Source organism: Hakea prostrata, chromosome 3, assembly GCF_041222555.1.
Source record: "Hakea prostrata isolate BN-2017 chromosome 3, UWA_Hpros_2, whole genome shotgun sequence".
Taxonomy (NCBI): Eukaryota; Viridiplantae; Streptophyta; class Magnoliopsida; order Proteales; family Proteaceae; genus Hakea; species Hakea prostrata.
The window spans coordinates 16,212,967-16,234,285 of record NC_142602.1 but is presented as its reverse complement, the minus strand read 5'-3'; the positions used below and the strand labels follow the sequence as shown (position 1 = coordinate 16,234,285).

Sequence of the window (21,319 nt, the reverse complement as noted above, 5' to 3'; positions counted from 1 at the left end):
CATATTACTGAGGCATTTTTTGTCAGCGTGTTCAAGGCAAAGTTCACTATGTGCCAACAAGGTATAGATGTCACAAAAGTTGAAAAACATCAATATGCATGGCATTGATTTTCATTACTTACAAGGTCATAAACTAATTCCCCAGATTTTCAGAGCTTCATTGCCACTTGGAGAAATTTAACTTGTTTGGTCGGGGGGAACCCGGGGGGCGTAAAAAAAGGGGGGACATTTTTACACAAAAAAAAAAAAATCTGTAGATTAGGAAGAGGGGAAACGGGGGTTCGGCCCCCCAAAAAAAAAAAAAAAAAAAGGGGGGGTTAAAAGGCCTGAAACTTCACATGCAAGCTGGGGGCCCTTGGGCATCCGTCAACGAAGTCATGACCCAAGACAGTTATTGCTACATGGTAGATACTTTGAACCATCATCATATGTAGCTTATGTCGATAGCTGATCTAAGAACAACTTCACAATTTCTTTCTTGAAATCACAAACTAATTATTTTGTATAACTAAAAACTCATCCAATTACCTATTCATTCAAGGGGAGGGACTGAGAATCAGTTGTGTGGGAAAGCTGAAAGACTAATTCTTGGACAACATGTCACAAAAATTAGCACGAACATGAACCAATAAATAATTTAAATAAACTATTACAATGGAAGAGTTTACCAATGTTTGAAGCTCCATCAATAACAATATCTCCGTGCTCATAATATATTGCAATGCATGAAACTCCATCAGTAACGTTATCCACACCTTCAGGCAAAGACAACCTCAATTGAAAGAGGGGCTCAAAAAGGCCCTCTTTTATAAAAGGAGGATCAATGGGGGGAAACTGCAACGGACATGATAAATGCAACTGCAACCATACAGTTTCTCAAACACAGCCCACCAGACAGACAGATTTTGGCAGTACCATGGTATTTACTGCCGCTCACTGGGAGAAATTTTGTGAGCAGCTTCTGCACGAGCTTCTTCCAGTTTGGTCAGGAGATCCTTCATGAAAGGTGTACTTCTGCCATGAGTAATGCGCAATATATCAGCTGCCTTGGTCAATGATTTGACAGCATTTTGTGTGTCTCCAAGTAACCTGTTAAAAAAAATAAAAAGATCAGCGACTCTGGTTCAAGTCCAAATGGCAGGGAATCGAACAAGAAAGAGAAGAAAACAATATATCACCTAGAGGGGGCAAATGAGTATCAGTTAAATTTGTAGTCAAAATCATTCACTCAAGAAAGGGGTAACTGCCTACTACTAAGCAATAAACATTAATAATAGATTCCTGTATAAACATCTATCATTTAGGAGGTTATCTGTCAGTTGCAAATAAGAAACTTTGAATCACTTCTAGATTCATGAAGGGAGTCTAGCAGCTGAGATTCTTGAACAGGACGTTCCAAAAGGGGCTCCATAGAAAGCTGCAGAAGTGAAATTGAGAAAATAGGCAAAGCCAGGAAATGGAGCACTTTACCATTCCAGTTTCCCATTGGTATAATGTTGCAATCCAAGCAAAGGATGAACAGGTGGATATATTCCTGCAGCAAAAAAAGATTAAAAAAATGGGGTAAATAAAAGTCAATACATCGAAAAAGACACCAAGAATGAATATTTAGCTTCAGCATCATAGATATTAAAAAGATGTTGCTTTATTTGTTTGTATCTGTGAATTTGCACACATGCAGTGCTATTAAACACATTTGACAACGCAATGCCAAAAAACAAAAGGCTCATAGGTACATCGGACCAATCATGATCAACCAATTATCCACTTCTAAAAATATAAAACATGTTTAAAACAGGACAAGAAGAAAGAGTTTTCCGAGCATATTCTGGCTTGTGACTGATGGTCAATACGTCTAAACTTCAAGTGAAAGATAAACGAGGATGTAAGAGTGATGTTTTGACATTGAAATGTGCAAAGCATGGTTAGAGAGACTCCAATAAGTAGTTAAAAGTCCAAAGCTCAAGTCACATACACAAAGCACACAGTAAATACCACCCAGTGCCTGGACCAAAGTTTGGACCACATTTCCTTTCTAAGGAAGAGATGAAGAATGATAAATTGAAGGGAATAAAAATAAATGCAGTAAAAAATGACAACTCAGACATTCAAAGGAAAAGGGGGGGGGGGGAATAGTATTCAAAAATATAATAGGACTCTCATACAAGACACATTGTCCTGTTTTGATCTTTCGAATGTGAAACAATTTTAATGTCCTTTAACAGAGTGTAAGAAACTTCGCCAGTGTTTTGCTACCGGTCCCAAGCCCAGGTAAAGGAGGAGGGTTGGTGCGTCAGGTCAGCAGCTGGCACCGGAAAAAATCTAGCCAAACATTTTTTCATGGATTCGACCTTATATGATAAAAGCTATGCTAGGGCATTCCCCGACAAAAGAAGCGACGCGCTACACTATGGCCCGGGTGTAGTGATAAGTGGGCAAGGGTTAGCTAGGGCGTCCCCTGTAAGCAACGTGTCGCATCGGCGCCCGGATGATGTGATAAGTAGGCAAGGGTTCCTGCGCCGTGGACGAGTGCGGGTAGAGAAGCTAGTCCATAAGCGTAGGATTAGATTGGCATCTTGGAACATAGGATCTTTAACTGGTAAGAGCTTAGAATTGATAGATGTTATGAGGAGAAGAAGGATTAATGTAACTTGCATCCAAGAGACTAGAAGGAGGGGTAAAAAGCCAAAGAGTTGGATGACTTTAAACTTTGGTATCTGGGATAAAAAAATAAAAATGGAGTGGGTATAATAGTGGATAAAGATTTAAGAAATGATGTGGTGGATGTTAAAAGAGTGGGTGATAGGATTATTACTATCAAGCTTGTAATGGAGAAAGAGTTCATAAATATAATTTGTGCATATGCACCTCAAGTAGGATTAGATGAAAGTCTAAAGCTAGAATTTTGGGGAAATATGGATGGATTAATGCAAGGAATTCGTCAAGGAGAAAAGATTATCATAGGAGGTGATTTAAATGGACATATTGGAAAAAGATCAAAGAGGATATGAGAGTGTTTGGAGGATATGGTTTTGGAGAAAGGAATGAGGAGGGGATTTCAATTTTGGATTTTGCTACTGCTTTTGATCTATCTATTATAAATACTTACTTCAAAAAGAGAGATGAACATTTAATTACTTTCAAAAGTGGACAGCATAGAAGCCAAATAGATTTCTTCCTAACTAGAAGGATGATAGATTGTTGTGCAAGGATTGCAAGGTGATACCCGGGGAAAGCTTAACTGCACAACATAGACTTGTGGTCTTGGATATGTGCTTAGTCCCAAGAACACATAAAAGGTCCAAGGTAAACTTTCCCAGAATAAGGTGGTGGAATTTGAAAGGAGAGTACTCTAAATCCTTTGTTAATGAAGTAGTCAAACAAGGAAAATGGGATTTTAAAGGGGATACCATTGCAATGTGGAATGAGATGGCTATGTGTATTAAGAAGGTGGCTAAAGATGTTCTAGGTGAATCAAAAGGAAAGATCCATTCTTATAGAGAGACGTGGTGGTGGGATAGTGAGGTTCAAGCTGCCATTAGGAATAAAAAAAGCTAGTTTTAAGACATGGCAAAGAACTAAGGATGTTGAGGATCTTCAAAGGTATAGGTTGGATAGAAATGAAGCTAAGAAAATTGCGAGAAAAGCAAGGGAAAGGAAGTATGAAGAGTTATACAAGAAGTTGGGCACAAAGGAAGGGGGAAAATCTATTTATAAGATAGCTAAGATGAGGGATAGGAAGAGTAGAGATCTTGACCATGTTAGATGTATTAAAAATGGAGATGGTAAAGTATTAGTTTGTGAGGAGGATATTAAGAAAAGATGGGAAACCTATTTCTCTAGTTTACTAAATGAGCATTCTTCAAGCACTTATGTTTCGAACGATTACACTTTTCACCAAGGCACCAATGTCCGAACTTATATACGTAGAATTTCGATGTCCGAAGTAAAAGAAGCTTTAAGGAGGATGAAACTCGGCAAGACACAAGGTCCTGATGAAATCTCAATTGAAGTATGGAAGAGCTTAGGAACCCATGGACTAGTTTGGTTGACTAAGTTGTTTAATAAGATTATGAGCACAGGGAAAATGCCAAATGATTGGAGGAGAAGTGTTGTGGTTCCAATCTACAAAAATAAAGGAGATATTCAAAGTTGTAATAACCATAGGGGCATTAAACTGATGAGCCATACGATGAAATTATGGGAGAGAGTAATTGAAACCCGTTTGAGACACTTAACTACACACGGAGAACCAATTTGGGTTTATACCGGGAAGATCTACAACGGAGACTATTTACTTAATTAGGAGACTTATGGAAAGGTATAGAGAATGTAGGAAAGATCTTCATATGGTATTTATTGACTAGAAAAAGCTATGATAGAGTCCCAGAGCGTTAATTTGGCAAGTACTAGAGAAAAGAAGTGTTGCAAGTAAATATATAGATATAGTTAAGGATATGTATGATGGTTCGCTGACTAGTGTTAGAACAGTGGGGGGACAAAGTAATGAATTCCTGATAACAGTTGGGCTACATCAAGGGTCAACTTTAAGCCCATATCTATTTGCACTGGTAATGGATGAATTAACCAAAGACATTCAAGATGAGGTCCCCTGGTGTATGTTTTTTGTGGATGATATTGTGTTGATTGATGAGACCCAAGTGGGGATTAATCATGGAGATTAGCTTTGGAATCAAGAGGCTTTAAACTTAGTAGATCGAAGAAAGAATATTTAGTTTGTAACTTTAGTCATGATTGGGCAGATGATGAGGTGGTGATACTTGACGATAAAGAGATTCCTCAGAGTGATTGTTTTAGGTACCTAGGTTCAATGATAAGTAAAAGAGGTGATTTAGAAGATGAGGTTTCCCAAAGAATAAAAATAGGGTGGATGAAGTGGAGAGGTGCGTCCGGGGTCTTATGTGATCGGTGTATTCCATTAAAGCTTAAAGGAAAATTTTATAGGACCGTTGTTCGATCAGCTATGATGTACGATGCAAAGTGTTGGGCTGTTAAAAAGAATCATATAGATAAACTCGAGCAGAAATGAGGATGCTAAGATGGATGAGTGGCAAAACTAGGATGGATAAGATAAGAAACGATCATATTAGAGTTGGTCCGGGAGTTGCTCCCATAAGTGATAAGCTAGAGAAAGTCGTTGAGGTGGCACGGCCACGTTCAACGGAGACCTATAAATGCTCATGTACGGAGAAGTGATATAATCCATATTGAAGGAACTAGAAGAGCTAGGGGTAGACCTAAGATAACCTTAGGAGAAGTGGTGAGAAAGGATATGTATAGCTTAGGCCTTGTATCTAGCATGGCCTCAAACAGAATTGATTGGAGGGCAAGAATCCATGTAGTCGACCCCATTTAGTTGGGACAAGGCTTATTGTTGTTGTTGTTGTTGTTGTTGTTTGACAGAGTGTAAGAGTCAGAGAGAGAGAGGGAGAGAGATCTTGCATATGATATGGCTCCACATGGTGACATTGACAGTAAATTGTAGTAAAATTATAAAACCAGGAAGAACAAATAGTGCAAAGGAGCTTCAACATTAAACCCTTTGTAAATGAAAGGAAAATAAGTTGATTTTGTCAATAAAATTGATGATTGGAGAGAAAAATGTATCCTTTTGTTTGTCGCATCTAAGGGGTTCTGACCTTATAGACGATATAGTGATGTAGCCTTGTCCCACTTAATGTACATGGATCCTTGCCCTCCAATCAGCTACATTCAAAATCATACTTGGTACAAGGCCTAAGCTATGCATGTCTTTCGTCTTGACCTCTCCAAGCGTTATATTAAGCTTGCTGCTGATTCTTTAAGTCTTCCAATCTGAGTCAAATCACTCCTTACAACTGAAGCATCCCAAGGTCTCCTTTGAACATAGCCATGTCACCTCACGACTTCCTCTTTACTTAAATCACCAATTGGAGCTAATCCCAGCTCAGCTCTAAGGGATTTGAGGATATACACATTAAATCATGGGTTATATATATAATATATATCATATAGCGAAGATTTTCCCTTTTGTTTAAGGCATCCAACAGGTATCACACAAAACAAGTAGACATGAAATCTTTGGTGTAATAAGTTAGTTCCTGAGGACAAACAAGAAGAATTATGCAGAAGAGAGAGAGAGGATGATTATCATCTACATGTATGCAAAGAATCCCTAAGTTTTCTCTCCAAAAGAAGTACTGCTCCTTGCTGACTTATTCAGAAATTAATAAGAATATAAAACCACCTGAATGTATCATTGCACACCTTCATGAATATCTTGAATAGAATTTGAAGCCTACTGCAACAATCCATATTCGTACATAGATGAAATTCACTATCAAAATTTGACCAACAAAGAAATAAAATATGCAGGAAAACAAGGTTCTAGACTTCAAAATGTTCGGCAAAATGACAGCCATCTTCCACAGGTCATAACACTTCACATAGATTATCCAACAGGAGTATAAGGATTTTAAAGGCTAGAGATATGGCTGTCAAAATAAAAGTTTCTTGAAGTGCTTCAGATATGATGCCAATATATCAGTGGACCTTTATTTCTCCTACACAGAATGAACTTGCTATAAAAACAAGCTCTCATGACATGAGTCTGATGGGTTTCTAGAAGCCCAAGTGATACAGACCCAAGGAGTGATATGCAATGGTGGCTTCACAGAGAGAACAATAGAAGAATAGGAAGATGAAGGGGGAAGGAGAACTTACATTCACACACACCTAGAACTTCACTACTAAAGTTCATCAATCAAAAACATCAGAATTCTAGTCACAATGAATAAATAGGAAACAGCCTTGCATAAGAATAGAAACCTATCTAAAAGGAACCAAAAAGAACCTAACAAACTAGGCTATATCTAAAAGACAAAAACTACCAAGATAATCCTACGTAATCTCCCCAAAATAAAAAAACTAAACTCCAGCCCTTGTTGGACTGGTCTTGTCTGGATTTGGGTTTCCAAAACACCAATCATACATGACCAATTAGTCAAGTGCATTTACATCAACTCTTCTCTTTTACAAAGAACTCGACTCAGTTGAGCTTGCAAAAGGATCAAGGAGACCAAGTGAAAAGTCAAGTCTGAAGAAGGGCCAAGGAGGCCATCTGAAACAACTTGTTAGAGGAGTACCATCCCACTATGTTCTTGAGATTAATCTTGGGAAAGGTCTTAGTAGGAATAAACTTTATGCTTTAATTGCCATGCTTGAAAGAGTAGGTATTTGCACAACCAAAATTTTGTGCCTTCTTATCAAATAGCCACGATTGACCAAGAAGAATATGACAAACCTTCAAAGGAAGGATGTCAAAATGCACTATGTAATGGAATGCACCAACAAAAAGGTGACAAAACACCTTCCAATAGCCCTGAGGTTCATTTTCACCCATAAAACTTTGTGTGGGGTTAGATGTAGCTTTGCTTGCAATCCCAACTTACAAACAACTTCTTCAGAAACAACAGTAGTGTAGCTACCATTATCAATCACCATGGTGCATAATTGGTCATAGCACTTCAAACAGGTTGGGAAAACAACTACAACACCAATAGTCAATGCCATTTCCATTGTGGGCGATCAAATCAAGTCACAGAGCATAATAAGAGCATCACACCACATCATTATAATTGCTGGTGCATTCATCAGGTGCTGGCTTTGCCCGTAAATCAACCATCTCAAATTCAAGATGCACTTCTAGAACATAAGGAATGAAAAGAATCATCTTCACAGAACCTTTCAAAAATGTGAAACCTGACTTCACAAATCTCAAATATCTCAAACAGAAAACATGGGATCATCATGATTGATAACAGGAAAACGTCTCCCATTAAAACAAAGATTACTTAACTTACTATGCATCACCACTAAAAACCTGCTTGAATAACCTATCAAAGGGCTCCTGTGGTTTGCACCACAAACTCAACAGTCTGCTATAACATGGATTTGGAAGGTTAACGTACATCTAGTAAGGCTTCAACAGTATTAATGCAACTTTTGGAAATTGTATGCCTAATGCAATTGAATAAAATGAGTACATAAGAACATGTGAAATGAAGAAAACACAGAATCTTAATTGCCAATCCATTGAGAAACCATAAAAATAATAATAGGTTATAGCTTAGTTATTCGCAATAAGTTAAAAGCTTGCATACTTCGATATACAGGAATGGTCAGTTTGCAATATGCTAGTGCTTCTCTCCAATATTTCAGCTCCATCAAAATCTGAAAGGAGAAATACATAAGCATTAAAGTCATATATACTATACAAAGAGAAACAACATTAGAACATGATTCCCTTACTATAATGCTAACAGAGAAAATCAGTTTAATAGTCAAAGAGGGTGGGGAGGAAGGAATGAAACAAAGTAACATGCAAAGTATCCATTAGCTTCCTTCTATTGAATTTCAATGCCATGAAAAAAATCATATTAAAATAAAATAAAAAATAATAAAAAGAAGAAGAAGAACGAGGGAGGGAATAGAGGGAGAAGAAGTAACAAGTTGCACCTTCAAGAGGGCTTCTCGTGTGCGCATCAAATTGATTGAAAGTGAATTGCACAATTTCAGTTGGAGCTTCTCAATCATCTTATACAAAGCACAGGCTTCCTCATAATCTGATTTTTCTGTCAAGGATCAATATCTCGTGACATTTTTTGTAAGAATAAATTTTATTTTTACCTTTTACATATGCAAACATTTATTGTTAGATAAAATTTTGCCTTAACTTTTTACAGATGCAAAAGTTCCTGAAACGTTCAGATATGTGAATGACAATTCTACATGACCTGAAACTCTAATAATAACAATTAAATTCACTTGATGCCCAAGGATGCTGAATCATTGAAGCACGAAGAAAAGGTCATTTTCTTTTTATTCTGCTCTCTAGGTAAATAAGGAAGATCACACTGACCATGCAATCACGTTGCAACTGCATCTCACTAAAAGCATGCAAAAAACCAAACTTATTCATCCATAAAAAATTATGTGGATAGAGGCGAAATGGACCCTCAAAAGTAATAGGTGGTTGTAGCACTCACAACAGAAGATGGAAAGTAACTAAAAGAATCCTTGCATAAAGTAGGACCATTGTGCAAAAGAAAATAAACGAAAGATATCTTTATTTCTAAAGATTCAAAACAGAAACTCCATACAACCCCAACTAATCCTGAACTTCAGTAGACCAGCAAACACCCAGACCACTAGCTCAGTCTGGCCTGGACCACAGTATGGGCCTAGTTCTTCTAGTCTTGCCATTATATGCTTGCTGTAATATTTATCTGCATCATTTGATCAAGGATACTACCAGAGGATAGAGATGTCGAAGCCTTTTCTGAAAGTAACTTTATTTCACTTGTGATCTGCTCTATCTCTTCCTTTTTTCTAACTAGTCCACATTGTTGACATCTGAATGAATTTCCATCTGCATAATTGGTGGTGAAGATAATATAATACTTAGCAACAGAGAGAAACAAAAGAAGATGAGCAAGGCACTGCAACACTATTGATGACATGCCTAAATCACGAAGCAAGAAACCATTGCACTTATCCTCTTTGCATCTATATCCTTCCAGAATTGCACTTTCTTGAATGTCATCATCGAGGCCCTTCAATATATCAGAATCTAATTAGTTCCCAGGTATCATAGTCTAAGAGCAGCGCAAATACTTAAGTACAAGATACTACAGGATCACAATAAAATGATCTTAAGAAACCCAATCAACATGGTACCACTTTTATGCAACGGGAACATGTGCACGTGAAAAGGTATTGCTCTTTGAGAGCCGTAAGTCGAGTTGCAGTACTTCCAGCAGTTTCTATGTAACTTATCAAAACCTACAATACAACCTACTTTAAAACAAAGAAATTCTCAAAATTTATAAAAGAAAAAAGAGGAGGGGGGGGGGGGGGAGTTAATTCGAAATGCTATATAAAAACTGAGAGAACATAGTACCTCTGTGCCCTTGGGAATAGGCTCCATGGCACGAATAACTGCTTGCTTTCCTTCAAATACCAACACCGAATTTGGCAAGCAGCTACAACACAATAACCACTCACAAAGTCAACAGAATCGAAGATTCATAATGAGATATTGTTTTTGGATGAATATCAGAATGAGATATTGACAATGTTAAAGGGGGAAAAAATTTACCTGTGGTTAATGATAGAAATTACAGGATACAATCCTGTCCCCATTGGCCTTAGTTCACTGTCACAGATCGTATGGGCATTACATGCAAGCTGCAATTTTTTCAGGGGTGTTTTGGTGTTGGTTAGGAGAGTTAAATATGCACTGGAATTTAAAGTAGAGATATTCCTAATTAAAGATATCTCAGCTAACTTATAAAGCAAGAAAATATGTACAGAAGAAACAAAATGGATACTTGCACCAAGGACATATGCTCTAAAATGTACTTCAACAATGTACCCTGGAAAAATTTTCAGCAATCTCTTTTATGTTGATATCTGGCAACTGAAGTATCAAGTTGACAAGGTTAGCCATCTGTGCATACAGAACTAGCTTATTCTCATCAATATCGGAGATGTCTTGAAGAAAGTCAACCGTCAAATCAAACATTCAACACAAAAAGTAAAAAATTGGCCAGAAAGTAATACAGAACAAATACATTATTGACCAAAAGAAAATGAATTAAGCCAACAAACTAGGATACGAGACACCAATGCCTCCACCAAGTTGTAGTTATCTGTGGCAGTCGCTGGAATAACCTGAAGTATAGAAAATCATAAATGCTTCACTATGCAAAATACAGGTTATTGCTACAAAAGCTATCAATGTAAATGAAATTTAGAAAAATAAAAATCTACACAAAATAAATGGAACACCTTGCATCTAGGATCTCGCAACAAACATACATAATAACAACAACCCAAGAAACAACATAGCCTGATCCCAACTAAATGGAGGCTGCCACATGGATACTTTCCTTCCAATCAGGCTCTACTTAGAATCCTATGTGATACATGGATTTAGTTGTGCATGTCTTTCCTCACCACTTCTCCCATGGTTAGTCTAGGCCTGCCCTAGCTTATTTGGTCCCTTCAAGCTGAAGCAAATTACTCATCCACAATGAAGCATCACAAGGCCTCCATTGGACTTAGGCATCCCATCATACATGATACGACAATTTAGTTGTGCATGTCTCTCCTCACCACTTTCCCTTGGTTAGTCTAGGGCCTGACCTGGCTCTTTTAGTCCCTTCAGTCTGAATCAAATCACTCGTCCATAATGCAGCATCCCAAGGCCTTCCATTAGACATGATCATGCCACCTCACACAACTCTCCGATAACTTATCACGAATAAGGACTAGTACAAACCTCAGCTCCAATAGGTCATTCCTTACCTCTACTCACACATCCATCACAAAATCCTCACCTTTGCAACATTTAGTTCATCTATATGAACCTCCCCAAAACCCTACTAAACGCAAGAGATTGGTGTACTGGGTGTGGACCTTTTTTTTCATTCAAATGACTCTCCTTAAGTGCCCAACATTCCAGACATACATCATAGTGTGCCTGCATATTTACAAGATGCTCTCTCCTCTTCAATATTTGCCAGATCAACTCACTAAGGGCTCTATCATAGGCTTTTTATAGGTAAACAAAAGACCATATGAAGATTTTCTCTATATCCTTTCATGAGCCTCCTATGCAGGAAGAATATCTTCCACTGGATCTTTCTAACATAAAAACAAGTCTGTTTTCTGAGTAGTAGTTTCCCTTCTCAACCATAACTTACATCATATGACCCATTTGCTTTATGCCTGTGTACTTATCACAGATATTCAAATTCATTTTTGTACATGGGAACTCCAGTAGTCCAGTGCTTCTCATTCATCCGGAAGTTTCTTTGTGCTCATATTCTTATTAAACAATTTAGTTAGCCAAGATAAGATCTTCCACACTTCTATTTGGGACCCAGTCTAGACCTCATAATATAATTTAAGGGGAAAAAAATCAGAAGAGTGAAGTCGAAATGTGAACCCCATACTTAAATAGAAGCTCAATTTCTATCAGACTTGGGACCTTGAAGCATCATGGCTTCTTCGCTTAGGGGCAACTATGAAAACAATGACTTAACCCAGCAATTTATGCTGAGAGGCTGTTTCGATGCCTTGACCTCACACTACAACTGTGGTCCACTCACTATTGCGCCATGCCACGCCCCTTAAAAATGCTAACCCAAATTATGGATTGTTGATGGGACATAAACTCCCATGCATGAATTTCTTCCCCTTGTACTTGTTACAAAGAACAATTAAAGTAAGGACACAATAGCTTCACAGTGTAAGAAAAAAGTACCTGCTCACTTTGCAATTTTCTCTTAAGGTAGAGTCTTATCATTAAACGTATGGAGGGTGTAACAGACTTTCGTCTATTTTTACTGAGTCCTGAAATAGCTTGGCATTCAAGACGGTGCAACCTCCACTCCAATTTCTGCAAACAATAGAATGTAACAAGCTAATAAATCTGAAAAGAGAAGTTTCATAAGCTCAGAAGTTCTATGTGCCAAAAAAAGGCCAAATGGAGACTTCGAAATTAATCGTGTGCTAGCATTAGAATAATCTGCTTAGTACCACACCAATAAACCCACTCAAATAAGCACAGTATACTAACAGCACTTGAATCAAAAGAGAACAGTACAAATCAATTCCATTTCTCTAAAATGGCAATTACTAAAATTGCTGGTCCTTAAGGAACGAACCTAAAATTACAACCTCTCTCTGTCAGCCTTCCTTTGTTGCTTCACTTTCATCTGTTTTATCTTGCAACAAGAACAAAATAAGCTTCCAAACTGAATGCAAGGGATTGTTTGGATAAACCTCCAGTCACCCTAAAGGGACATTTAGTTATCAAATACTGACAAGTGATCACTGCAGATAAAAATATTTGTTACATGGAGTGGGAGCACCCTTGGTGAACATACTGAATTGAGGAGTCAAGGATATTATTATGTAGAACTAGACTAGCATATTTGTAAGCGTCCAATACACAAAATGATAAAGACATGAAGAATAACTAAACTACTTCCCAACCCTTGTTGGATTCAAAAGAAAAAGTCAGGTTGGACCAGTTCTGCCTAGGTACAGGATTCCAACCTCAGTCATACTGATCCAGCCAGTCAAGTGCTACCACATCACATCCCTAAGCTACACCAACAAAAATGTTAACCACATCACATCCCTAAGCTACACCAACAAAATGTTAACCTAATTCCTCTTTCAACTTCATGCTTACATCAGAGAACCAATAGTCAACATTATATCTTCCCTTGCATAAAAAAATTTAATTCTGACATGAATTACAAAAATGACTAGCAAAGAATTAATCATGTAAACAATAAAAAAAATTTTAAAAATCATTCCTGATAATAAACCAAAGGCACAAACATATGTAGACAAGTGTAAAAAGGAAATAGACAAAATTATTTCATGAAATGACCACCCATGAGTCCTTGATGTACCTGGCACATGCTGCCACAGTACCAGACAACCTGACATGCTGAGCATTTTTTTAGGTTGCTTGATGTAAAGCAGCCATCACATTTTACTTCACCTGAAGAGTTACTTGGTACAGACACATAAGGCTCTTGGCTTATTATCACGTCACCTATAGAATAAAAGAAATATTAGATGTACAAATGAAGGAACCACTGAAAATGTTTCAAAAATTTTAGTAACATACAATACTTGTGCCCAATATTAGAACAAGATGCCATGAGATTCCCCAGTTTACCATGATTGAGATTCAATATATATCAAGCATTTCATGTTATATGCAACTTTAAAAACAATTTAAATACCCTCACCCCTCTCTACCATGTGAAAAGAGTTAAAATAGTCTTAAATGAGGTAAAGAGTCAACGACCTTCACATCTTTCCTACTTTATTTTCAGGAATGAGGGACAGAAAGTATTTCAGTTACCCCCAGTTTTTCTTGGCCTTCTTTGAGTAAAACTATAGTCAAATATCTTATATCATTCAAGTTCTAGTTTCTCCAAGATGAAGGTATCCCTACTCGTAGATGTTTCAACTGTCAAAAACCTCCCTCTCTCTCGCTCTTTGATCCTTCTATCATAAAAGACTTCTACTCAAGTGTTGCAATTCATAGCCAAAATACAGTAAGACATCCATCACAGTGCACATGCATCCATCTTAAGTAATACACAGAGACCCCTCGAAAAGTAGTTCCAGGTAAGATGCAACATATGGAAAATTTCTATTCGCATAAATGTACAACATAGCCTTCGAGTTCATAGGGCAAGCATACTAAGCTTTCGCTATTTTTCAGCTATAACAAATGTTGATATTTTATCCTACTCTCACCCCAGCCAATAGTTAGCAACTTAGCATACCAAGCTTTCACATGTCTTCAACAATAAGAAACGTTAATAATTTATCGTCTTCTCATCCCAGCCAGATACCATATCCCAATGTTCTCCTCAAGAAAGTGGGAAACAATGAGACCAAATTTCACTTTGGTTATACTCGTCGCAATAATCACAGTGATTAAGAAAAAAAGAACAACAGCACAGACAAGCGCTGAGGGATGACAACTGTGTGCTTGGATGGCCGTCCCTACTACAATTACGCTCGAAATCTACACTGGTAACCAGAGACTCAAAGCTATTCGAAAACTATGCATTTAGAGAATCCAGATTACTGTTGCTAGAAAAAAATAAATTTTATACTAAAAGATTTCAATTTGAACTCCGAACCAATGCTCAGTTCAATATTCTTCAATGGAAGCAAAGCTTGTTCACCGTTTGATTACTCGCATAAACAGATATCAGCAAACAAGAATGAGGAAGGAAGGGAAAATAACCTGGTGAGAAGTCTCTAGTAGAGACGAGACAACGACCTTTCTCTGGGTGTTTAGTGACAGTTAACCCCAGAACCGAGAGGGCACTCTGCAAATCCTCCATACCTAAACAACAAATAACGTTGAGTTCTGCAAGTTGAACTCACATGCTCAAATCCGGCTCAGTTCTACTTCTACATCATAAAAAGTGTACCTTTTTTTTTCTTCTTTTTCATAACCAGAGTTGTAGTGATCCGAAGAAACGCCTAGATCATCTTAGGTCCGAGAAGTAACCCATTTTCCCGGTCCAGCCGGCTCTTGGGCCTGAACATCCTTAGGGCTGCTGGACTTCTTCCAGACCAATGAGGGTAGGTCGATGGAAAGAAGATTTTTTTTTTTTTTTCTTTTTATGATAAAAATTAGAAGATTTTGTTTTATCACCATAAAAGGTTGCTTAGTCAGCAAAAGATCAATGCCTCAAAAATATAAGATCAAGAGTTTGAATATTCTAAGAACCACAGAATCATGTCTTATATTTAAATTTTATGTAAAATCTACCCCTAGAATTTAATCAAGGTGCCCATTAGTGGTATAAAATTATTACTTGTTTTTCTTTGGGGTTCTCACCTAGGACTATCATCTTTAACAAGCAATATATTTTTTCTTTTAACCCAAAAATATCGAAAAAAAATTACTTGATTAGCCACTTTTAGGTTCTCTCTTACAAACCTAGCCACCCAATGTTTCAATGGACAAAAATGAATAAAATCAAGTTTTGGTTTACAAAAATAGTCAAAACCATATCATTTCCTCCTTTTGGACAATGCTACCTTATGACTAACCCTCTGCTCCTACTAGGCAAAGGTGTGTCCCGGTAATCCTCTTGCATCGACCACCACCGGTTGAAGACCATCCTTATTGTCCCTTATCCTTGTCTTTTCAATTGAAGATCATTTCATTTTCTCCCTAACACCCCCAACAAATAAATCCCAACTAACTTTTTTTCATTGTTTTTCTTGCCATGATCAAAGACTCCATTCCCCTATTATTTTCTCATAAGCTCCACAATGAAAATGCTAACATAGCAGAAATTTTCTTTGAATCAATTTGGGGAATGGATTAGACCTATCGACCCCACTTTGAACGTTGTCCGTATGATAATATTTCCTTTAAGCATGAAGCCTAGAAAAGAAACTTGTAATGAATTATTCACTTTAACCACATAATCAAGAGCAAATTGCACTGTCACTCTAAAATAGAAGCCTTGAAGACGACACCCCCACTTTATGTTTAAAAAAAACAAATACCTCAAATTAAATTTTCATTGAACACATTAATCTAATTTGTCACTAAAAACCATTAAATTACCTTCTTTTTTTTTTTTCCCCTCATATTTTGATAAGGATATTTTTAAATTGAAAAAAAAAATGATTTAACGATTTTCATGACAAACATTAATGTGTCCAATGAAAATTCAATTTCAAGGTTCCTGTGTTTTTTCAAACATAAAGTGAGATGTAAATACTTCAAGGCCTCTATTTTGGCGTTCCTAAACAATTTGCTCTAGTATCAATTGACACAAGAAGTTGTGATCTCGCAACTCCTTTAATTCTAATCTGATACTCGGAAACAGGCTCTACAGGCCTCTCTGCTGAAGCACAGATCCTAGAGTAACGAAACCCTAGTGCACTGGGGTGCTCTTTCTGGGTAAGCTTCCTCATAGTTTTTAATCATAAATATCTTAGGGCCTGGTTGGTTACTTGAGTCTGTAGATTTAAAATTTAGAGATTTCAAATCTATAGACTTCAAATCTCTAGAGTCATGGTTTGTAAAATTAACTGTTTGGTTAGTTTGAATTTTTGGAATGAAATTTCTAGATTTATCCTAAAAAAATATTTTTTGAATTATGGTTCAAATCTTTACGCTTTGATAGTGGTGGGTGATTTCCCCCATAAATCTCTCACGTTTTAGTGTAAAAATGTGAATCTCTAGATTTCATGAATCTAGAGGTTCACACAACCAAACGGGTAAAAATCTCCCATTTGTGAATCCAGAGATTTCAAACATCGATCTATACAGACCTTAAAGGTATGAAGGGGTAAAGAAATCGAACACAAACATCATCTATCCAGACCATGATAGCAAAGGACAAATCATACCTCAGTTGTTCTAGCCATGTATGTTATGATCGTATATGTACCGAGCTCGATCATCTCGGTCTGGGTGCTTCCACCCTAAAACTTGCGTATGTTGAATGAGACTTGGGGGTTGTAGAGGGGCAAGTAGTTAACCCACTCAAATCGCCCTCTTCTCAACCAAAAGAACAATCTCATCGGAAGGCTTTGATCTGCCTAAACGGTCAATGTAGATGTGCAAGATGTAACAAGTTATTAACCACTCAAATCTCCCCGAGCAAGTTGCTCATTCTTATCTAACGCAATTTAGACCAAGTGATTTTCGTCTTTCCCCCAAATATTGTTTCAGAAAAGGATCTGTGGAGACAAGCAACAAGAGAAAAACACAATCAATAAGACAACCGATCATTCAAATGAAAAGAATACACCAAGTTGAAGTCAAGAACTCCGTTGGGTTAATCTCAAATCTCATTCTAGAATCCATTCTGGAGAGGTGTGCTGATGGTAATAAGGTAAGAAATCCTAATCCTGAAGAACAAACAATAGAATTGAAGGACAAAAAGTTGCTGGATCAAAAGACAAACAAGTCAACAGCATTGAGGAGGATATACATGACTGTAGAATCAAAACTGGCGGTTGGACCTGCCCATATCCCGCAGCTCCCACAAGGGCTTACTCTCCTTTGCAATATCCTGCTTGATCGCCCGTTGAATACGTTTAACAACAAAGAAATACTGCAACAAAGCAATGACAAGACTGTAACAATACTTGAATCTAGTAAAGTACCAAGAGCAAGAGCAAGAGCAAGACCAGAACCACAATCCCCAACCCCCAAATGTACAAACAAAAGAGAAGATCAAGTCAGTGGTAAGTTTTACTTGGAAAGCCAAAATCAATGGAATCCACAGCTTTCCCCTATCATTAGGATTGGGTCCTTCAATTAACTTCTTGTCCACCAAAACTGCTTCACTCCCATTTGAAACAACTACGGTGATAGTGTTTACCAAGTTTGGTATCCAAGCAGTGCCATTTGGAAGAACCTGGGTCCAAATCAAAGCAAGATTTCAGTTTCTATCTCCTCATTAGATCAATGTAGGGTACAAGATAAAATAAACAAACTATGAACCATTCCCTCCTAGTGTGGAGTGAATTGAATTTTTGAAATCTGAGTAATTGTAAGATCATTTTGATCAACATAACGATTGTTGAGCTTAGTTTCCTGGGCAGCCCCCACCTAGGAAGGCCTCCATGTGCCCCCCCCCCCCCAAAAAAAAAAAAAAAAAGGAGGAAAATGTACCATGGCAACTTAGTTGGGCCCCCAGTTGTAAAAAGGTAGAACCCAAGGTCCCCTGCTCACATAACTAAACAGCACAATGGAGTTTGCAAAGTGGCAAAATGGAGCTTTAAAAAACCAGGAAGCATGGGAGAGTGCAGAGTACTAGAACACTTGGACAGACATACATGGGATGCATGCAAATAAATGAAGCATATGTAACTGAACTAAGCTCTGACATTTGATATGTGGCAAATCCAAGCCATGCCATTCTTAGTCAATAGTTGGAATTGCCACAACCCTTGTCCATGTAGCACAATAAAAGTGTGTATGGCACAGGAATCCCTTCATGAGCAGCAGCTGAAATTCATTTTGCAAAGAAAAGTAGAGTTTATACTTCTCTGTTTTCCATCAGTCATTTGCCATGTGTCTCTGAACATAAAAAGGATCAAATTTTCATCCCCTTGTGAGAAGTTAGCATGACCAATACCAACAACATTAACAACCACCTCACCATCATCGTCATTATTCACAATACAACACAACAAATGTAGAGAAGAAGACTACCTTCTCATTGGCATCATTTGTATTGCACCTCCCACTGTTTTCAACCAAAACAACTGGAACCGCAAGCCCCTGAAACATCAACAGAAAATGGGTAATAAAATGTATCAGTGCAACTAGAGTTCAGGATAAATGATATAACAGTTCAGAACTTAGAAGAACCAACTTTTTCAATAAATTATGCACACAAAATAAGCAACTAAACGAAAAGCTCTGATGATCCTGACTTGGCAATACTTATATTAAGAAAACTCAAATGCAACCAAAACCTGCACAATGTTTATACGCCCAGGCTAGAATTCCAGGCCACTGGGCTACCCTGAAGTTGAAATCCTAGGGTGGAATTGGGCTGGGCTGGGCTGGGCTGGGCTGGGTTAGAGTTGAGGCATTGTTCTCAGTCCTGTCCTGTTAAACTCTATCCTCAATGTCTGATATTTATCAGCCAAGTAGGACCTGAAATATCAGAAACATATTTAGTTGTGCGCAACAAAGATTGAGCATTTCATTGATAGATACAATCCGGAAATGTCATGCATAAATGGTTTTCAGCAAGAGAAAAGTAGGAAACTGTTGTGCATCCGATTTCTCCACTTCTTCAAAACATCACTCAATGGCAAGGTGACCTTTCACATTATCACCAAAGATCAGAGAGTTTGAAAAAACAAGAAATAGTACCTGGGCCACAGCTGTCCCAGAGAAAGAGTATTTTTTGAAAACCAAGAATTATGAACTAAAATTTTAAAGATTTAGAAACATGGTACCTGGACGTCCTGTTTTTTTAAACGAGCACCTAAACGGACAACTTTTAGAAGAGCTTCTGATCTTCTAGTGAAGAAGTCATCATAACTAATTCCATCTGGTGGCGTGAGCTGAGCATGTGTGAGGACAATCAAACCTCTACTCCATATTCTTTTACCAAAACTATCAGTGATTGCTTTAATAATCTGCCTGTCCAAATTGTCAACTCTATAAGCATCCAGCCTATCCACATAGAGCAGAACATCAATTGTCTTGTTCAAAAGGAACCTGCATTGATCAACAACACATGAATCAAAGTCAAAATCAACAAAACAAAGAGAGACTGGATAAAAAAAATGCCTTCTCACCACAACACAATCTCCCATTTAATGATTCATCTTATTGAAGCAAAAACATGAAAAATGGGGCAAAAAAGACTTGAAAGAGTAACACAACTGAAGTTTGATTTCTATGGTGACACCAACCGTTTTATGATATCAAGAGCATGGTCATTGACGTATCCCCCTTCGACGAGGCCTGGAGTGTCAATGATGTTCAGCGTAAACCCTGCCCTAGAGCGTGACACCATTACTGGTCTTGGTACCTCTGACTACAAAGACAATTGAAAACCCATTAAAAAACTAGACATCTGAATAACACCGTAATTTTTTTATGGTTTTTTCATAAAGATAAATCACATAAGAGTTTTACAAAAGGAATCCACATGACAGACCTGAAATGCACTCACTGTAACAACCCGTTCTCCTATGATGGAGTTCACTGTTGAAGACTTCCCAACACCACCTTTCCCCATTACAAGGATTGTTAAGGTGCTCACATTCTAAAAGATATCACAATTGAGAGAATAAAAATAACAGCAGTTATCAATTGAATATTTGAAATAAAAGAAGGGGGGGGGGGGAATTATTTCCTCACGTAGAATAAAAGAACCAAACCTCTTGCTTCAATTTCCCCAACAGTTCAAGCAACTTTGTCTGAGTGGCAGGAGGGAATTGTTGAATACCAGTCCATTCACGGATTGTCTGGGACGCCATTGTGCTCCCTTTTTAACCACCCAAAATCCACAAAAAGAACAAACAAGGTAACATCAAATACGCCAGTTAGTGAGATATATATAACGAATGACCATACAAGATAATGTGAACTTGATCAAAGAACGGTAACCTAGAACAGGAATTTTCATTTTGTCCAGTTAACTGAAGAACTCAACCAATGATGACACAATCTCTGAAAGAAAAAAAAATCACAGAATTCCCACATAAAATGGACCAAATTAAGCCAACATAAATCACAGCGAGAGACATCACCCAGAACGGACCCAGAAGTACATATCAAAAAACAAAAAAAGAGTTCACAGAAACTTGCTTGCAAAGCTTCATATTCACAAATATATTGGATTTAGTAAAAAAAACTCCATTAATCTCCACATTCAACATAAAACAGCTCAAGTTTTGAACAATGGAGGACCCAGAAACCCTAAACCCTAGGTGCAATGCCCATTACTGGACAACAAACCATCTTAAAATGAAGCATATCCATGACTCTTTGCTATACTAGATTAAATGAAAATTACAAGGAACAAACAGAGTTGTCGGAGTGGTACCCATTAATCTCGTTTAGTTCCTTACCAGAGAGAAATCCTTCTAAAAGCGAAGAACGGTTTATCCAAGATTCTACAACTCGCTCTACAGCACGTCAAAGGCCTTATCGTTTTCGAATTTGTTTCACAGAAATATTCTATTTCTCACGCAGCCAATT

The 21,319-nt window shown here is 37.6% G+C and overlaps 2 protein-coding genes across 3 annotated transcripts; both read right to left on the bottom strand.

Annotated features, from left to right (window-relative positions):
* Positions 1 to 817: 817 nt before the first annotated feature.
* SDG37 (SET domain group 37) lies at positions 818 to 15,078 on the bottom strand. Its single transcript, XM_089149458.1, has 15 exons — positions 15,045 to 15,078; positions 14,855 to 14,956; positions 13,494 to 13,639; positions 12,332 to 12,466; positions 10,680 to 10,734; positions 10,436 to 10,554; positions 10,160 to 10,248; positions 9,962 to 10,043; positions 9,739 to 9,843; positions 9,524 to 9,614; positions 9,311 to 9,430; positions 8,518 to 8,624; positions 8,163 to 8,232; positions 1,471 to 1,534; positions 818 to 1,089 (listed from the first exon to the last, which is right to left on the bottom strand). The coding sequence occupies exons 1-15, from the start codon at positions 15,064 to 15,066 to the stop codon at positions 924 to 926; spliced, it is 1,473 nt and encodes a 490-aa protein (XP_089005584.1). The 5' UTR covers positions 15,067 to 15,078; the 3' UTR covers positions 818 to 923.
* Positions 14,879 to 21,319, bottom strand: LOC149021190 (translocase of chloroplast 34-like). 2 transcript variants are annotated; one of them, XR_016172295.1, is made up of 10 exons: positions 21,190 to 21,319; positions 20,497 to 20,603; positions 20,274 to 20,381; positions 20,026 to 20,150; positions 19,564 to 19,828; positions 18,806 to 18,874; positions 17,844 to 18,005; positions 17,577 to 17,699; positions 16,990 to 17,322; positions 14,879 to 14,956 (listed from the first exon to the last, which is right to left on the bottom strand). XR_016172295.1 is itself a non-coding variant. In XM_089149459.1 (8 exons), the coding sequence occupies exons 2-8, from the start codon at positions 20,593 to 20,595 to the stop codon at positions 17,589 to 17,591; spliced, it is 939 nt and encodes a 312-aa protein (XP_089005585.1). In that variant the 5' UTR covers positions 20,596 to 20,603; positions 21,190 to 21,319; the 3' UTR covers positions 17,342 to 17,588. The 2 variants fall into 2 exon arrangements, 1 of the variants encoding a protein (XP_089005585.1); XM_089149459.1 differs by lacking the exons at positions 14,879 to 14,956; positions 16,990 to 17,322 and having other exon boundaries at positions 17,342 to 17,699.